Source organism: Cervus elaphus, chromosome 18 (genome assembly GCF_910594005.1).
Source record: "Cervus elaphus chromosome 18, mCerEla1.1, whole genome shotgun sequence".
Lineage (NCBI taxonomy): Eukaryota > Metazoa > Chordata > Mammalia > Artiodactyla > Cervidae > Cervus > Cervus elaphus.
The window spans coordinates 110611624-110630850 of NC_057832.1; the positions used below are offsets into that span (position 1 = coordinate 110611624).

At 39.9% G+C, this 19227-nt stretch overlaps 1 protein-coding gene across 1 annotated transcript in view; it reads left to right on the forward strand.

The window, feature by feature from the left end:
- The window catches only part of AGK (acylglycerol kinase), an 87342-nt gene that overhangs the window by 50255 nt on the left and 17860 nt on the right, over positions 1-19227 (forward strand). The window contains exons 8-10 of the mRNA XM_043872331.1: positions 938-1032; positions 5714-5783; positions 17414-17493. Of these exons, the coding sequence (XP_043728266.1) occupies positions 938-1032; positions 5714-5783; positions 17414-17493 (245 nt within the window). The remainder of the gene's footprint in view (positions 1-937; positions 1033-5713; positions 5784-17413; positions 17494-19227) is intronic.

Consider the following 19227-nt stretch of genomic DNA (forward strand, 5'->3'; position numbering starts at 1 on the left):
CCAAAGCATGTTAATGCATTTCTACAAAGTTTTAAAATTCAGAGAACAAAGATACTGTTGATGGACACATCAACTTTGTAGTCAAAGGATAATAACGTGGGTGGAAAGGAACTGTACAATGTCTATGATAATGGATGGTTGGTTTCCTTTGGGGAAAGGAAAGAGGAAGAGAGTAAGAAGGGACTTGACCTGCATCTGCATCAATTTCTTTCTTAAAACTGAAGCAAATAGGGCAAAATGTAATATTTGCCAAATCTGGGTCTTAGTTACATGGGTGTTTTGAGATTATCTTATCCACTTTTCTACAGTAAAGTATTTTAAATAAGAAATACAACAGAGAAAAGAAAGTAACCACAAGGAAGAAGATCCTTCGCAGTCCCTTGGTTATAATAGATTGAGCTCAAAATAGTCTTTAGAACCTTACAGTATCTGTTAGTATTTGTAGCATTTAATTGAGTCCTCTGCTATGCCATTCTTCTGCTACTTGACCTTGCATATTCTCATAGCCTTGTTTATACTTGCAATAGTTTACAAGGCAGTTTCACCTGTCCTCAGTCACTATACCAATGTTAGACATTTTTAATTGAATTTTATCTGCAACTTTGTCAAATAGTGTGGCAACGTAATACAGTCTGTCACAGTCATGCAGCTATATAATATCCAAGACATTCATTTTCTTAACCGAATTTCTTTCAACCCATTGCTATTAGTGAGTATTGAAGTATTTCTTCTAAATTTGAAGTTTTGTTGTTTTCATGAACTGCCTTGTTCTAGAAACTGCTTCCTCAGCGATGGCTGGTCTAGGGGCGTGGGAAGGAAGACAGGGAGGCAGGGCCAGGGTCACTTACTTTGTTTTATGGACACGTCTGTGCCTCTTTGTTCAATCTCATTTTCTGACCATAACAATAAAACTTGCCTCTCATTTTCTTCCCCCCAGGCTACCTTCAGTAAGATTCCCATCGGATTCATCCCACTGGGCCAGACCAGTAGTTTGAGTCAGACACTCTTTGCTGAAAGTGGAAACAAAGTCCAGTAGGTCGTCAATGTGGGATGGTAGCATTTGTGGGTGAGAGAGCCTGGGAATGGCAGATCCACATGTGTGATACAGTTTTCCTTCTGAGTTTTGCTAGCCTGAAACTTCAGATCATTAAGGAGGAAGAGATCAGAGTTCAAGCTTTTGGTTGATGGGGAAGTTTCTCTGTTGGGTGGTGGGACCCTGGTGATCTAATATTAAGTCGCCAGGTGAGGTATGGCTATGAATACTGATGTCCTTTTGTCTCTTAAGATAGCGCTGCTGCTGATCCAAGCATACTATTTGTGTGCTTTTGTGTTGTAAGATTCTCTGGTGAAGACAGATTCGCAGTGCTCATTTGTTTGCGTTAAGTATGCATGATGACAAATAGCAAATCCCCTGTGGAGACTGAGCCAGCAGCCTTGGCTCCATTACCTTGATAATATAAGTAGCTAAAACAGCCAAATATAGTTACCTCCTTTAGGGAATGCCCAAAGTAGAAAACAGTACAGAGAAAGTAGACAGAAAGCAGTGCAGCCCTGACATCTAAATTAAATTGCTGTGAGTCTACCGTTGTCTTCAGGAGTCAGGCAAATTGTTACCATTGCACTTTTCTTTTGAAAGCATTATGTAAACAAAAATCGAGTCTTTTCAAGAAGATGGGAATCTTGAATTTGAGTTGTGACTTTGATTAAAAATAGAATCATGGACAAATCATTTTCAGGTTCTCGTTGTCGGTTGCCTGATCTTTCTTTATTTTTTGAACTCTTTATTTTGTATTAGGATATAGCCGATTAACAATGTTGTGATAATTTTAGGTGAATAGTGAAGGGTCTCAGCCATACATATCCAGGTATCCCTTCTCCAAACTACTCCCTGTCCGGGCTGTCACATAACATTGCGCAGAGTTCTGTGCTGGCCAGTAGGTCCTCGTTGGCCATCCATTTTAAATGCCTGATCTCTAAGGCTTTGTGACACATTGGAGAGGTCAATGAATAGTGTTTATTGAATGAATGAATTGAAATATTCTCAAGGCGTTTCTGTTTATAACCTTCCAAAATCAGCGACAATAACAGTACGCAGGTGATTTTCTCTTTCAGATTATTTTTTTGTTTCTGCTTTGGGATTGTTGTTTTAAATTAGAGTATAATGGACATATGACATTATATTAGTTTCAGATGTGCAACACAATGATTCAATATGTGTATACCACCAGGGTAAGTATAGTTGACATCTGCCACCAGACAATAGTTACAGAATTTTTTCCCTTACAACGAGAGCTTTTAAGATATGCCGTCTTTAAAACTTTCAAACATACAGCACAGTATTAGCATTCCTTGCCATGCTATACCTTCCATCCCCAGGACTTACTTATTTTGTAACTTTTGACTCCCTTCACCTATTTTGCCCACCTCCCACACCCCACCTCTGACAAACACCAATCTGTCCTGTGTCATTTATGAACTTTTTTTTTTTTAAGATGCCACCCACATATAAGTGAGATCATATAGTATTTGTCTTTCTCTGTCTGACTTCACTTAGCACAACACCCTCCAGGTTCATCCATGTTGTTGCAAATGGCATAATTTCATTCTTTTTTGTTGTTGAATACTATGTGTGTGTGCATGAACATATAGGTATCACAGATCCTTTATCCATTCACCTGTCAGTGGACACTTAGCTTGTTTCCATATCTTGGCTATTGTAAATAATGCTGCAACAAATATGGTGCATCTGTCTTGTGATTTAGTGTTTTTGTTTTCTTTGGATAAATAGCTAGAAGTGGCATTGCTGAATTGTATGGTAGTTCTGTTTTTAATTCCTTGAGGAATCTCCATACTGTTTTCCACAGTGCCTGTACCAATTTAACATTCCCACCAACTGTGAAGAAGGGTGCCCTTTTCTCCACATCCTCTATAACACTTGCTATCTCTTATCTTTTTGATAATAGCCATTCTCACAGGTTTGAGGGGATATTTCTATGTGTTTCAATTTACTTTTCCCTGAAGTTTCATGATTCCGGGCCATCTTTTCATGTACCTGTGGCCGTCTGTATGTCTTTGGAAAAATGTCTGCTCCAATCATCTGCTCATTTTTCAAGTGAATTTTTTTTCCCTCTGTTGAGTTGTATGAGATATTTATATGTTTTGGATATTAACCACTTAGAAATACATGACTTGCAAATACTTTCTCCCATTCATCAGGTTGCCTTTTCATTTTGTTGCTTATTTCCTTTGCTCTCCAGAAGGTTTTTAGTATGATGTAGTCCCACTTTTTTATTTTTGCTTTTGTTGCTCTTGGTATCAGGTTCAGAAATCATCACCAAGTCTTACGTTAAGGAGCTTACCCTTTGTTTTCTTTTAGGAGTTTTATGGTTTCAGGTCTTATTACATTCAGGTCTTTAGTCCATTTTGAGTTTATCTTTATGTGTAGTGTAAGCTAGTGGTGCAATTTCATTCTTTTGCATGTGGCTGTCCAGTTCTGCTTGGGGATTTTGAATAGACTGGTTTTATGGTTTTATTATTGCTGTTTAATTTTAGGAGTCATCTTATATCTTTTAACAATTCAGTTCTTTGTTTTAGATAAAAGCCTTGGTCCATATATCACAGATTAGGCCTACATGTAGACATATACTAATACCAGGTCTTTATTAAAACGTCCCTCATGCCTCAAGTCTTCATCTAATTGGGAGTATCCAGCCCTTTACCAGTCTTCCTGCAGCCGAACGTGGCATTTCATTTTGCTGTATATTTTTCCCCAGTCTAGAATTTCTGAGGGACAATAAATATGACAACCAGTGAGTTAAACGTTTCTGCTTGTCGGAGACAAATCCTGTCTGGTTCAGGTCTTGATCACTTGTGATAGCTGGTCTTTCCGCCTGTCAGTGTAGATTATTCGAACTGCTTGCCAGCATCACCGAATATGTCAGCAATGCAGAGGCAGACGGCGTTCCTGGGAGAACCTTTCACCTATCCAAAGCCAGGGTCTAGGCTGGGCGCCCACCCTCAAGGCCTTAGATAGCCCTCAGTGTCTTGAGAGCTGATTTTCCCTGCAGTTAAACAAATGGTTGTTGCTGCTTCTATTTATAATTTGAAGATTTTTAAAACTTAATTTATAAGCATGCCCCAGGGCTCTTAGGTAATTAAGTCGGTCTGCCCTGGGTTCAGAATTTTGTAGACCCTCTTAACATGGCAGGTGCCTGAGGCTATTTAAAAGAACAAGGCTTTGCTTTTTGCATTGCTGTCAAGATTTGTTGTACCATAATTACTACAGAAGAAAAAGGAATTTTGAATTCGGAATGTTGCAGATAAATAATCCTAAAAAATAGCTATTCCATGCTACAGGGCTGCTTTATTTAGAACTTTCAATTATTGCCAGAAGATGACAAATTTAAGGTTGCATGTTAACCATCTTCTGCCAAGCAATTTTGAAAAAAAATTAATATGGAAAGGCATTTTTCGGTTGGAACATTTTTTAAAGGTCAGCCTCTCAAAAGCACTTCTTAAACCTCTTAATGTGCTAGGTACCACTCAGAGCAAGCATGGAACTTTAGGATTCTTTCTGATAGCTTCCTTTGAAATTAATATATTCATCTCGAATTAATCTGAACTGGTGATCATGCATCTTGCTATCTCCTAAATTGAATCTCATTTTCTAGACTTCTACCTGCTTCCCACATAGCATCTGTCTTGGAGGGGAAAATGGGATAAAGAGAAATTTGAGAAAGTAAATGAGGTTGTTTCTTAAGTTTCAGCTTGCTTACTAGGGAACCCAGAATGTCATTCAAGCATTAACGTGTATATTTTGAGGATTTATTATATTTTCCTAAAATAACTTCAACAAATCCTGTCCTTTATTTTTTTTTCTTCTTTTGAATGTAATCCCCCCACCAGAGATACTTAGTAGCTTTTTTTTTCTTTTTTAAAATAATTTTATTTATTTATTTTTATTTATGGCTGTGCTGTGTCTGTTGCTGTGTGGACTTTTCTCTAATTGCAACAAGTAGGGCTACTCTGTAGTTGCCGTACATGGACTTCTCATTGCGGTGACTTCTCTTGTTGTGCAGCGCGGGCTCTAGGGCACATGGGCTTTGGTACTTGCGGCACGTGAGCTCAGCAGTCGCGGCTCCCTGGTTCTAGAGCACAGGCTTGGTAGTTGGGGCACATGGGCTTAGTTGCTCTGCAGCATCTGGAATCTTCCTGGATCAGGGGATTGAATTCATGTCTCCTATACTGGCAGGCGAATTCATTACCACTGAGCCAACTAGTCCTGTCCTTTAGTTATCCTTCGAGTTATCAGAGTAAAAAGGTATATGGTTTTTGAAGTGCTTGACTTTGTTACAATGAATGAAAGATGTTATTTATTTATCATAATTTCCAATGATAAGAGTTGGACACAATGTAGACCCTCTGTAAGTGTGAAGTAAATAAATGATTGAAGTAAATAAATGATATAAATAAATTTGGATAAACTTCTCTTTGCTGAAGCCTTCTCTTTGAGTCTGTATCGGAGCCTTCCACGCTATTTGTATCAGCAATTCTTTTGCACTCCTTCACTCTACTTTCTTGGGGGTATTTCAAAGGAGTATGTCTTTTCCCTGATTCAACTGTTAGTACTCTGGGCAGGAATGGTTGTGTGTGTGTGTCTTGGGGGGACTGTTGTTTATTTTTCACAACATGATTTTTCCTTCTTATCTTTTAGACATATTACCGATGCTACACTTGCCATTGTGAAAGGAGAGACAGTTCCACTTGATGTCTTACAGATCAAGGTAAGGAGGTCTTTTCATCAGAATTTGGAAAAATTACAAGCTAATATCTATTTAAAAAAATAAAATGTAATAGTTCAAATAATGTTAGAATGAAACCAATTCCTCTTCTTACCCTTTCCTATCTGAAGTGTAACCCCACAGAGAAAATAATTTTACCTGGTTGTTCTAGTTGTTATCACTAATTAGTATACCTATGATGCTGTTTTTTAAAATTGTAGTTTAAGAAACCCCCAGAAAACTTGAAATTTGCATCATAACCATTTTTCCGTGTATAATTCAGTGTAGGAGGCGTCCCAGGTGGTGCAGTGGTAAAGAACCTGCCTGCCAATCCAGGAGACGCAGGTTCAATCCCTGTGTTGGCAAGATCCCCTGGAGAAGGAAATGGCAACCCGCTCCAGTATTCTTGCCTGAAAAATTTTGTGGACAGAGAAGCCTGGTGGGCTCTAGTCCACAGGATCACCAAGAGTCAGACACGGTAGAGCGACTGAGCATGCACACACAGTTCAGTTTAAGTGCATGACGCCATGTATTGGTTTATCAGTTTTAGACCTTATCTCTTGGCCTCTCTTACGTATCAGAAGTCCTCTGTGGCACCTCTCAATATAGTTGTATCATGATTTTTAGTTCCTCTGTTGATTATGTTTGACCCACAAGTAATTTTTTTATCTTACATGGTGGTTTTGAGTACTGAAAGAGCTAATAAAAGCACTTTGGTTTCATCTTTTGCATTTGTATAGTGGCTATCTCCTAATCTCATGTTCTGCCTTGGGCAGAACCCTTCTCATGTCCCGTCTGTCCTCTGGAGGGCCTTCTGTTGGGAATTCAGGTTATTTTGTTTTCTCGTATTCACAGCTCTCTGAAGAGCTGAAGAAAAATTATGATTCTGTAGATTATCAGGGTTTTTCTCAGCTTTAGGGTGGGAACAATGTTTTCTGTTGCTTCCTATATCTTCTTTTGGGTGGCCTAACATTTTCTTAGTGATTTGTAGGTGAACTCATAAATTATTCTAGAAATACATTTGCTGTCTCTGCCCACTGAAGGGGCTTAAGACAGTGACACCAAACAGCAGTGAGCATACCTGGCACCCAGATTTCAGTCTCTAAGTACTTTCCCTAATAAAACTTACCAGTACTCTATGCAGAGATGTCTTTCAGTGGCAGGGCAAGAACAAGGCAAAGAACTACTCAAAAACTCATGGGGACAACACTGAAATGACATAGGAGCCAGCCTGATGGTATCCTTCATTGTTATTCACTCAGTTGTGTCCGACTCTTTGTGACCCCATGGACTGCAGCACGCTAGGCTTCTGGGTCCCTCACTGTCTCTCAGAGCTTGCTCAAACTGATGTCCATTGAGGTGGTGATGCCATCCAACCATTTTGTTCACTGTCGTCCCCTTCTCCTCTTGCCTTCAATCTTTCTCAGCATCAAGGTCTTTTCCAATGAGTTGGCTCACCGTATCAGGTGGCCAAAGTACTGGAGCTTTAGCATCAGTCCTTCCAATGACTATTTAGGACTGATTTCCTTTAGTACTGACAGGTTTGATCTTTCAGCTCAAGGGTCTTGAGAGTTCAAGACTCTCAAGAGTCTTCTCCAACACCACAGTTCAAAAGCATCAATTCTTTGGTCCTCAGCCTTCATTATGGTCCAAATCTTGCATCCATACTTAACTACTTGAAAAATTACAGCTTTGACTGTATGGACCTTTGTCGGCAAAGTAATGTCTGCTTTTTAATATGCTGTTGAGGTTTGTCAAAGTTTTTTTCCAAGGAGCAAGTGTATTTTAATTTCATGGCTGCAGACACCGTCTGCAGTGATTTTTGAGTCCAGGAAAATAAAGTCTGTCACTGTTTCCATTGTTTCCCCATCTATTTACCATGAAGTGATGGGACTGGGTGCCATGATTTTTGTTTTTTGAATGTTGAGATTTAAGCCAGCTTTTTCACTCTCTTTCATCAAGAGGCTCTTTAGTTCCTCTTTGCTTTCTGCCATAAGGGTGGTGTCATCTGCATATCTGAGGTTATTGATATTTCTCCCAGCAATCTTGATTCCAGCTTGTGCTTCATCCAGTCCAGCATTTCTCATGATGTACCCTGCATATACGTAAGTTAAATAAGCAGGGTGACAGTATACAACCTTGACATACTCCTTCCTCAGTTCAGAACCAGTCCATTGTTCCATGTTTGGTTCTAATTGTTGCTTCTTGACCTGCAGGCAGGTTTCTCAGGTGAGCTGGTCTGGTGATCCCATCTCTTTAAGAATTTTCCACAGTTTGTCATGATTCACACAGTCAAAGGCTTTAGTCAATGAAGCGGAAATAGATGTTTTTCTGGAATTCTCTTTGCTTTTTCTGGAATTCTCTTTGCTTTTTCTGTGATTCAGTGGATGTTGGCACTTTGATCTCTGGTTCCTCTGCCTTTTCTAAATCCAGCTTGAACCTCTCGACGTTCTTGGCTCATGTACTGTTGAAGCCTAGCTTGGAGAATTTTTAGCATTACTTTGCTTTGGGCTTCCCTGGTGGCTCAGACGGAAAAGCGTCTGTCTGCAGTGCTGGAGACCTGGGCTCGATCCCTGAGTCGGGAAGATTCCCTGGAGAAGGAAATGGCAACCCACTCCAGTACTCTTGCCTGGAAAATCCCATGGACAGAGGAGCCTGGTAGGCTACAGTCCATGGGGTCGCAAAGAGTTGGACACGACTGAGCAACTTTACTTACTTTTGGCTAGTGTGTGAGATGAGTGCAGTTGTGTGGTAATTTGAACATTCTTTGGCATTGCCTTTCTTTTGGATTGGAATGAAAACTGACCTTTTTCAGGCCTGTGGCCACTGTTGTGGCCAAATTTGGAAAACAGCAGTGGCTTTGCTGGCATACTGAGGGCAGCACTTTCACAGCATCATCTTTTAGGATTTGCAACGGCTCAGCTGGAATTCCATTACCTCCACTAGCTTTGTTCATAGTAATGCTTCCTAAGGCCCACTTGACTTCATACTCCAGGATGTCTGGCTCTAGGTGAGAGATCACATCATCATGGTTATCTGGGTCTTTAAGATCTTTTTTGTATAGTTCTTCTGTGTATTCTTGCCACCTCTTAATATCTTCTGCTTCTGTTAGGTCCATACCTAGTCTGTCCTTTTTTGTGCCCATCTTTGCATGAAATGTTCCCTTGGTATCTCTAATTTTCTTGAAGAGATCTCTAGTCTTTCCTATTTTATTGTTTTCCTCTATTTCTTTGCATTGATCCCTGAGGAAGGCTTTCTTGTCTCTCCTTGGCTGTTCTTTGGAACTCTGCATTCAAATGGGTATATCTTTCCTTTTCTCCTTTGCCTTTCGCTTCTCTTCTTTTATCAGCTATTTGATGGTATCCTACTAGCCATTTTGGGGGCAGTTTGAACTTCAAAAAGAGTAATGCTAGTGGATTATAATACATTAAATAAAAATGATGAATCCTGAATCTACAGTCATATTACAGAAGAATCACCAAATTGTGTAAGTTATGACAGAGTTAGAGAATTACCATTTGGCAGTCGCTAATGAAGTAATGAAGTAATTCAAGCAGAGATCATCAGTGGATGCCGCATACATTGAATGAAAGGTTATTGAGAAACAAATATCCACACAGTCTCAAATTATGCCAAATTACTGTACTTAATTCATTACAAAGGGAAAAAACACCTTTATCAGAGAGAGATCTAGCATACATCACCTTATCCAAGTGATCAAACAGCATCACCAGTAATGGGACAGATGAACTTGTCTGCCTCCTGATATGATACATTGAGAAGGACACAGCGTTCTATGTAGTGTCTTGCCCAAAACATTAATCTTAATCTGATTGACTCTAATCTTGAGAGAACAATCAAATCCAAGTTGTAGGACATTCTAGAAGCAATCACTGATTTGGCTTCTTCAAAAATATCAGTGTCATGAAATCTTCTTCTAGAAGATTTAATCTTGAGCAGTTAAGGATAACTAAAGAATTATCATAATTAAGATATGAGATCTTGGATTAGAGAAATGAAAAATTAGAGTCAGCTATAAAAGATACCAGAGATACTTTAATGTGGATGATATATGGTGCCATGGTGTTATGGTTATGTCTGTATATGTCCTTGTTCTTAGATGCATGCTGACTTTTTTTGAGTGAAATGTCATGAAGTCTGCAGTTTATTTGCAAATGATTTAACAATTCTACAAACTGTATACACACAGATAAAGCTAATATGAGGAAATGTTGGCATGGTGAAGCTGAGTGTGAGGTAAAAATGGTGTTCATTGCACATATAAAATTTTTGGTTTGACATCTTACCAAAGGTAAAATTTTGGAGGGAAGAAGCCCCAACAGCTATTTCAGATTCTTGATTAGAATCTTCTAAAAAGCGTTCAATTCCTGGAAATTGAAAAGGAAAAGATACTCTCGCTTGATAGCAGTTAAGTATCTGTTCCTTTGTCATCTATATTTCTCCCCATCCCCACACCCCCCACCAAATAGTCCTGTAAACAAGTGAATCTCTCATACTTTACTCAGATTTGGCCTTAAAAATGTACCAGCTGTATTCAGGTTGTCCTCCAAAGGTTATGCACATTTTATATTCACGCAAGTTTCCAAGTATCTTCTTCTGTAGAAGGCCCCACACTGTGTCACGATTCCAGGCTTCAATCCTAAAATGTCACTCTTGTTGTATAGCGTTTGTTATGTGCTTGTTTACAGTTGATGAACCCGTGAGCTTGCAGTCTGTTTTCCTTTTATTTTCCTTGTTCTTTATGCAGTGACATCTGCCTCTCCACCATGACCTTGCTGGTCAGGGTAAAAATGATTTAAGTTGCAATTGAGTCTTTAGCATCTAATAAAGCTTAATTGTTTTCACAAAAGGTACTGAAATGTTAGTCTAGAAAAGGAAACTACAGATCAGCATATATGAAGATATTATTCTAAAATATTGTTACTATCACAGGAATGAATCAGGGTCTTAATAACTGAGTGAGTTACTTAATAACTGAGTGAGTTACTGCTTCTCATTTATGTGTGAGAAGTTATACATTCTGAAATAATTAGGATTTAACTGGAAATTCTTGACTGTGCTTGCATTTAAATGTCTTATCTCCTTTATCTTTTTCTTTCAAATATACCAATTCTGTGAATTGATAAAACCAGAGTCAAATTTACCACATATTGGTAACACACCTCAGGAAGCAGAAAACTTTTAAAATCAATTCCTAGAAAACAAAGTATGGTAGCCCCTGCTGTGGTTTCTGAGGCACCCAGCTAGGCTGAATTTGTCTTTTTCTTTTTTCTTTCTTTCTGGAAATTGCCTTCAAAATGCTGGAAAGCATTATAGATGAAGCCTGATACCAGATTGCTCTTCTTTTAAAATACAAACTGAAACAGTTAAACATATAATGGAAGATTCTCCAAAGATAAAAGAAATGGCCCTTAGAAGTTCTAATAGTGCTTTGTATTTTCATTGTAGAGTGTGAATTCACATCTCCTTAGGGCCTCTAACTCAGTGAGAGAGGCAAGATGTGTATTAGTGTCTTCATGGGACAGATTAAGAAATAAAGGGTTATCTAATCATAGACTAGCTGTGCTGGTGACAGAATGAGGGTTTTCTGTCTTATGGGCCTTTGCTTTTTCCTTCAGTGCTTTGTCCAGGAGGGATCACTGTTTTCCTGTGCCACATAGATATATCTACAGTGCCTTGAAATGGACTTTAAAGTAACTACTGGAAAGTTTTATGGAATTCTTTTTGGTTCTTTATTTCTGGTGTTTTGGTTGGACTCAGGCTCTGCCAACCCAGAACCAAATGAGGAGGGTGGGACAGGTGGTAAGAAATGAGAAGCTCCCCACCCTCCCCACTCTGTCATTCCTGGCTTATCACATGGCTTCCTTCTGTGAAAGCCCCAGCTCAGATCCTTCTTATGTGATGATGCTTAGGGCTGCTTTAGAGCTCCTTCTACCCTGGGCTTCCCTGATGGCTCAGTTGGTAAAGAATCCACCTGCAATGCGGGAGACCCTGGTTCCACCCCTGGGTCGGGAGAAGGGAAAGGCTACCCACTCCGGTATTCTGGCCTGGAGAATTCCATGGACTGTATAGTCCATGGGGTCGGACACGACTGAGCCACTTTCACTTTCTTTGCCTTGCTTCTTTTTTCTTCATCTAAAATCCCTAAGATTCCTAGATCAGGCAGCTGTCTGGTTGACCGGGATTGTTTTCTTTTCACTGTTCTGTTGCAGCCAGCTCTCCCAGTTACTTTCCTCTGCAGAGCACAAAGCCATTCCACGCAGAGAGTCAGTCTGTCCAGGGGAGCCTCTGACTTGGTGCAGCGTGTCTCTTCTGCTGCTAAGGTCTGGCTCTGCACCATCTTTCTGTATCCATTCTTGTTCTGTGACCTCTCCATCTCATAATCTATCAGCCAGACCTTCACTGACCTCAGATACAGTGATGCTTTGTCTCTTGGCTTCCACGCTATGCATCTGACCTTGCTTGTTTTTCCTGGACTCATGTGATCTCTAACTGGGACCAGTCTCTTCGCTACTGACCCTCAGACCTCTTCTAATCCTGAAGGCTCTGTACCCGTCTGTTGCTCTAGACTCTTCACACTCCTTTCCTATTGTCCAGAGCCCTTTATAGCACTTGCTAGAACAGCACCTCAGGTCTGTGCAACCTTAAGGTTACAAGGCTTTTCAGTTAGTCTTAACAGAATAGTCCCCAAATTCTTCCCCCTATGTGAAGAAAGGGAAAGTGGTTTTAGAGCACCAGTCAGGAAATCTTGAGTACTTATCTCAGAACTGCTTGCCTCTCTACATGCTTTAGAATAGCATTTCCCCAAGGAATATATTATAATTATGCAGGATGTCTTTCCAGAGAGGGCTGCACAAATGATTCAGGAAAACTGTATATTATATTTCTCCTTTTGGAAATTTATAATGTACATTAACATATGAAAGACTCTAAGAAGAACTGCAGTCAATATAACTTGTTTGAAGCCAAATGCGTTTGCTATTTCCCAGCCTATTTCAACATGGAATCTTCTGACATCAAAATCATCATCCTCAGATGTAACATTTAAGATCTTAAAAGACATTTGGGAAATGTTCCCATGGATACAGCATACAGTTCATGTAGTGTTGTTTCTCTCCCTTAGGCTGGAACACTCTTTCTCCTCTTGTTTGTCTTTCCTTTCTCTCTCCTCTTCTCTCCAACCTCCCTAATCCAGGTTCTTTTTTTTTTTTTATTCCTTTCAGGAGAAGGACTGGTGAGATCACTGTGGTATGCACTTATTATATTGTAATCTAGTATTCTTCCTCAGTTGAGGGACCTGGTTTCTTTCTCTGTTTTTAATTAGCATGCATCTTCCCTAGTCCCAATACTGTATGACTCAGCCTTGTTCATTCTCTTTCAATCCTATATAGTGCTTAGGTCACTGTTGAGAACCTCCTACGTATATCTGCAAAAATTATAATGAATAGATAAAATAATCCAGGGTTCATATAGATATAGATGTATATACAGATATACACATGTATATATGCTGAATCAAAAAATATAGATACATTGCATTAAAAAAAACTTCCCACCCACTACTTCCTGCCTGTGTGAACCACCAGTCTGCTTTCTGTATCATCTGTGAGCTTGTTTATTTTTTGGAGTTGTTAGGTTTTTGTGGTTTTTTTTATGATTCCACATGTAAGAGAGATCATACAGTATTTTTCTTCCTCTGACTTACTTCATTAGCCTAATGCCCTCAGGGTCCATCCATGTTATCCCAAATGGCAAGATTTCATTCCTTATTTTCTGACTGAATAATAATGATGAGCATGTCTGCACGTGTGTGTGTGCACGTCTGCAGGTGCCACAGTTTATCCATTCATCTGTCAGTGGACACTTAAGTTGTTTGTGTGTCTTGGCTATTGTTAATGATGCTGCAGTGAGCATCGGGTGTGTATATCTTTTGAGTTGGTGCTTTGTTTTTGGATAAATACCTAGAAGTGGATTTGCTTGGTCACATGATGGTTCTATTTTTAATTCTTTGAGGAACTTCCCTACTGTTTTCCATAGTGGATGCACAAATTTACATTCCCATCAACATTCACAAAGGTTCCCTTTCCTTCACGTTCTTAATAGCATTTGTTTTGTTATCTTTTTGATAATAGCCTTTCCAATAGATGTGAGGTGTTATCTCACTGTGTTTGATTTGCTTTTTCTGGTTAATGATGCTGGGCATCTGTTCCTATGCTTTGCCCATTTTTCAATTGGATTGCTTCCTTTTTTCTATTGAGTTGTATGAGTTCTTTATATATTTTGGATATTAACCCCTTATCAGATATGTGATTTGCAAACATTTTCTGTCAATCATTTGGTTACCTTTTCATTTTGTTGATGATTTATTTCCTTTGCTATACAGATGCTTTTTAGTATGATGTAGCCCCACTTATTTATTTTTGCTTTTGTTGCTTTTGCTTTTGGTGTCAGATTCAGAAATCATTGCCAAGACTTACGTCAAGAAGCTTACCCTCTACATTTTCTTACAGGAATTTATTGTTTCAGGTCTTCTGTTTCAGGTCTTTAATCCATTTTTAGTTAATCTTTGTATATGGCATAAGCTAATGGCCCGGTTTCATTCTTTTGCATATGACTGCCAGTTTCCCTAGTGTCATTTACTGAAGACGTTGTCCTTTCCTCATTGTATATTCTTGGCTCCTTTGTCACAGGTTAATTGACTATATATGTATGGGTTTATTTCTGGGCTCTCTGTTCTACTGATTTTTGTGTCTGGTTTTATGCAAATGCCATGCAGTTTTAATCATTACAGTTTTGTAATATAGTTTGAAACCAGAATTGTAATGCCTCCAGCTTTGTTCTTCTTTCTCAGGATTGCTTTGGCTGTTTGCATTTGTGTGTGTGTGTGTGTGTGGTTCCATGAAAATTTTAGGATTATTCTGTTTCTTTGAAAATGTCATTGGAATTTTGATAGGGATTACATTGAATCTGTAGATTGCTTTGGGTAGTATGGACATTTGAACATCAATAATTTTTTCAATCCAGGATCACAGAGTATCTTCTTATTTGTTTGTGTCACTTTCAGCTTCTTTCATTAATGCCACGTAGTTTTCAAATTTCACCTCCTTGGTTAAATTTATTCCTGGATACTTTATTCTTTTTCATGCAACTGTAAATAGGGTTGTTTTCTTTATTTCTCTTTCTGATGTTTTGTTATTAGTGCATAGAAATGTTACAGGTTTTTGTGTATTGATTTTGTGTCCTGCAACTTTACTGAATTTGTTTCTTACTTCTCTCATGTCATATACAAACAGTGATAGTTTTTCTTCTTCCTTTCCAATTGGATGTCTTTATTTCTTGTTCTTGCCTAATTGCTCTGGCTAAGACTTCCAATACTATGCTGAATAAAAGTGGTGAGGGTAGACATCCTTGTCTTTCCTGTTCAAGATCTTAGACAAAAGGGTTTCAGCTGTTTACTGTTGAATAGGATGTTAACTGTGGTCTTGTCATATATGGCCTCTATTATGTTGAAGTGTGTTCCCTTTATACCCACTTTATTGAGAGTTTTTTTTTATCATAAATCATTGTTGAATTTTATCCAATACTTAAGTGTGTTCCCCTTATAGCCACTTTATTGAGAGGTTTGTTTTCTTTTTATCATTAATTATTAATGTTGAATTTTATCACATACTTTTTCTACATCTAGTGAGGTGAACATATGATTTTCACCTTCTTTGTGTCAATGTGTCAGATCACATTGACTGATTTTAAGATGTTGAGCCATCCTTGCACCCATGGAATAAATCTTACTTCATTATGGTGTCTGATCCCTTTAATGTATGGTTGAATTTGGTTTACTAATATTTTGTTTGGGGTTTTTGCATCTATATTTGTCAGGAATATTGGCTTTTAATTTTCTTGTGTTGTCCTTGTCTAATGTTGGTATCAGGGTAATGCTGGCCTCATAAGGTCAGTTTGGAAGAAATCTTCCTATTTTTTGGGAGAGCAGGAGAAGGATTCATGTTAATTCTCCTTTGAGTATTTGATGAAATTTACCAGTGAAACTGTCTGGTCCTGGATTTTTGTTTGGTGAGAGGTTTCTACTGATTCAGCCTTCTAACTAGTCATCAGGCTGTTCAGATTTTACCTTATTCTTTAAAATATATGGTTGTCTTAGAACTTATGTTTTCCCTGGCCATCTGTCTCCCTCTTCCCTCACTCATCATACAGTTGCACCTACTCTGCACTTTCAAATTACTTGGTACACGTCTCTATTCTTTGGACCGACTGCATGTTCGTATTGCCTGTCTCTCTATCCCCTCATCATACCTTGAGCTTTTTGAGGACAGACATTTTTTATTCCTAGTTCCTAATGTATAATATAAATATCCTTAATGATTCATGGAAAAAATGATTAAATGAATGATTAATAGAGTGAGAAAGACTCAGGCCCTGCTATCTTCCACAGTACGCACTTGGCACCCAGAAGACTAATACATCCTTGCCTTGCCTGTCATGACTTAATCTTACCATCACCTCTTTGCTCTACTATTTCTGTCTTCGCTCTACTGTTTCTTCTCTTGCTCAACCAGGTACAGAGAGCAGAAAAGCAAGTCTGCTTCAATGGATAGACAAGCGAGGAGTGAGAGGCCAGTGTCTTTTCCCTGTAGGCTGGTCCTATTTGTGTATGGTTCTCCTAGAAGACCCTCGCTTGTTTCAGCATAGTGGGAACAGGAGTGAAAATGGAACAGACGTCCTCTCCTAAGAAGACTTAGACACTTTCTCTCGGCTAGCAACTTAGAGTGCCAAGAGTCTCCTCTAGTTCCTAATCTTCTGCTTACACTGGTTCTAATGATGGCACGCTGGAAACTGACCTGGCTCTGTGCACGGTTAGCAGATTCTGTGGAGTTGTGTCTAGCAGTTGGCAGCTCTCCTTAGAATGTGGGGGTACCTTTGGGCTTTTGCTGCAATTCTGAGCTATAGGGAATGTCCCTTTCAGAATTCAGGTGTGTATATTTTCATCTAGAAAAAAGCCCAGCATGGAGTATAAACTCTTGGAGGCAGTGGCATTGTTAATGTTTACTTGCTATAATAGCTATTGCCAAACTCACTGATTTATTAGAATTCAGTGATTGTAATATGCAGTATTTGGCCATAAAGCACTGAATTAAACCTGAATCACTTTGCATCCTGGTTTGTTATGACAAATACCTGGCCGTATCTTCAGAGACTCAGGTGAAACATTCTGGAGTACATACCAGAACTCTGATGATCTTGCTTGACAACTCTTGGCCCTCCATAGAGAACACAGGTTTAAGTTACCTTGAACAAGTGAGAGAAGTTCTGGCTGACCTGACTAATTGGTCCAAGAGTCAGCATAGTGATTACAGTCCGAAGTATGATACCATGTTTTCTTGCCAGCAGATTCATGAAGCCTAATACATGAACATTAGTTTCATTTTATTTCAGTACTTTTACTGAGCACACAGAAGAGTTCATTTCTTAAATTTGGAACATCCCTTTTGGAATTTTGTTTTGACGAAACATAGGCCATGAACGTTTGCTGGCTACTTAACCTGTAGAGAGTTCCAGGTTGTTGTCATAAATTTAAGTGAAATGTATTTAACTTCCAGGGTGAAAAGGAACAGCCTGTGTTTGCACTCACCGGCCTTCGATGGGGATCCTTCCGAGATGCCGGCGTCTCAGTTAGCAGGTAGAAGGGCACTGGGTTAACCAGTGGTGGTTTTTAAACACCTTCTTACTCTGTCCCTGTCTTTGAGGTTTCAGTATACAATGATCTCGGAGTACATGCGGTGGGCCCGGTGGTTAAATTATGTATGAATAACAGAAGTGAAGTTTACATTCTGTGTGCAGAGAGGCTGGGGGAAGTCCCAGCTTCCTCCACACTGGCTGAGTGGTAGCTCAGGATGAGCAGTGTCCACCTCTCTTTCTAGATATTGTATTTGACCGGGGGTGGGGGGCGCGGCTCAGCTAGACCAGAGGGGCACTGGTGTTGTCTCCTCCCACTGCCTGCTTAGCTGGGTACCAAGTGCAAGGTACCACTGGGGCTGCAGCCTCCTGGAGCTCTGACAGCCCTGGTCGGAAGGCCCCCTTTCCCCCAAGAGGTGTTCTTTCTGAAGGCCTAGCGGATTCACGGACCCCAGGCCGCCTCCTTCAGAGGAGGGAAAAGGGCAGAGACCTGGGAATGCTGGAAGGTGGAAGAAACAGGCCTGCGGAGGAGGCGATGAGAGGGCTGCTGGTGGCTTTTCATGGCAACCTGCTTATTTTTGGAGGATTCAATGTGGAGCATAAAACTGCCAGCTCGGAAAGAGGGTGTGCCCTCTGCTGTGTGCTGTGGAGAGGCCACGTGGGCAAGGCTTCCTGAGGTGGGGCTGGAGGAGACAGGGCGAGAGGTTTGCTCCTGGCTGGTGGGCGTTATTTTCTTTCTTTACCTCTTCTTGACAACACACTTATGTTTTGAGTGTAGTGTAAATGAGTGATGATTGATCTCGCACACAGCTTTTATCAAGAAAGCTCGCTTTCACTTTGTAGGCATTCTCGCCACATTTTCTTTACAGAAATTCCTCTCATTTGTCCCACATGGTTATTCCTCCTAATGACGTTCCTGACAGTGGGCTGTCAAAGGAGAGAGACCACTGAGTTACATCACCCACTGCGTTCTTTTGTTTGCAAGTGTGCATGGTTATCTTCATTCTGCAAGTCATCTTGTATCTGATCTGTAATCGCACATGCCAGCAGTTTACCAAGAGGAATTGCTTAGTTTCCCCTGAGAAAGTCTGATGAGAGCAAATTGCTCTTTCTTTTTTTGTGGCCACACGATGTGCTATGGTGGGATCTTCCCTGACCATGTTGGGCTCCCTGACCAGGGATGGAGCCCATGCCCCCTGCAGTAGAAGTGCAGAGTCCTAACCGCTGGACCGCTGGGGAAGTCCTACATTGCTTTCTAAGTGTATTGAGCACAAGCATAGTTCAGCCCTTGAGGAATATCACACACAGGCCCATGTTCTGTTTGATTTCTGAGCATGGAATTTGTAAATGCTGGCTGCTGTTGTACCTGGACCAGAACCATCCACTGAGTCGCCATGTGTGTTACGGGAGAAACAGTGGGGGTGCAAGAAGCCATTTCCTAGCTGGCCTTGCACAGTATCAGTTCAGAATAAAGTTATTTATTTATTTCCAAATCAGTTTGGAAATAAACTGCCTTGGCTGGGATGTGTTTCTGTCTGGCTACCCGGGAAAAGAAGCAAAGCATCGAGTAAGCTTTCAAACAGAGTAACAGAAACAAAAACATGAGATGATCAAAGCCATCATTAATAGCCTTGTGGTGCTTACTGGGATAATAGTTAGAATGGTTCTGCTCTGCTCATTGGATGGCTAAACTCCATATTCTGGTGTTCAAGACCAACTTAATCCATCATCATCCCTA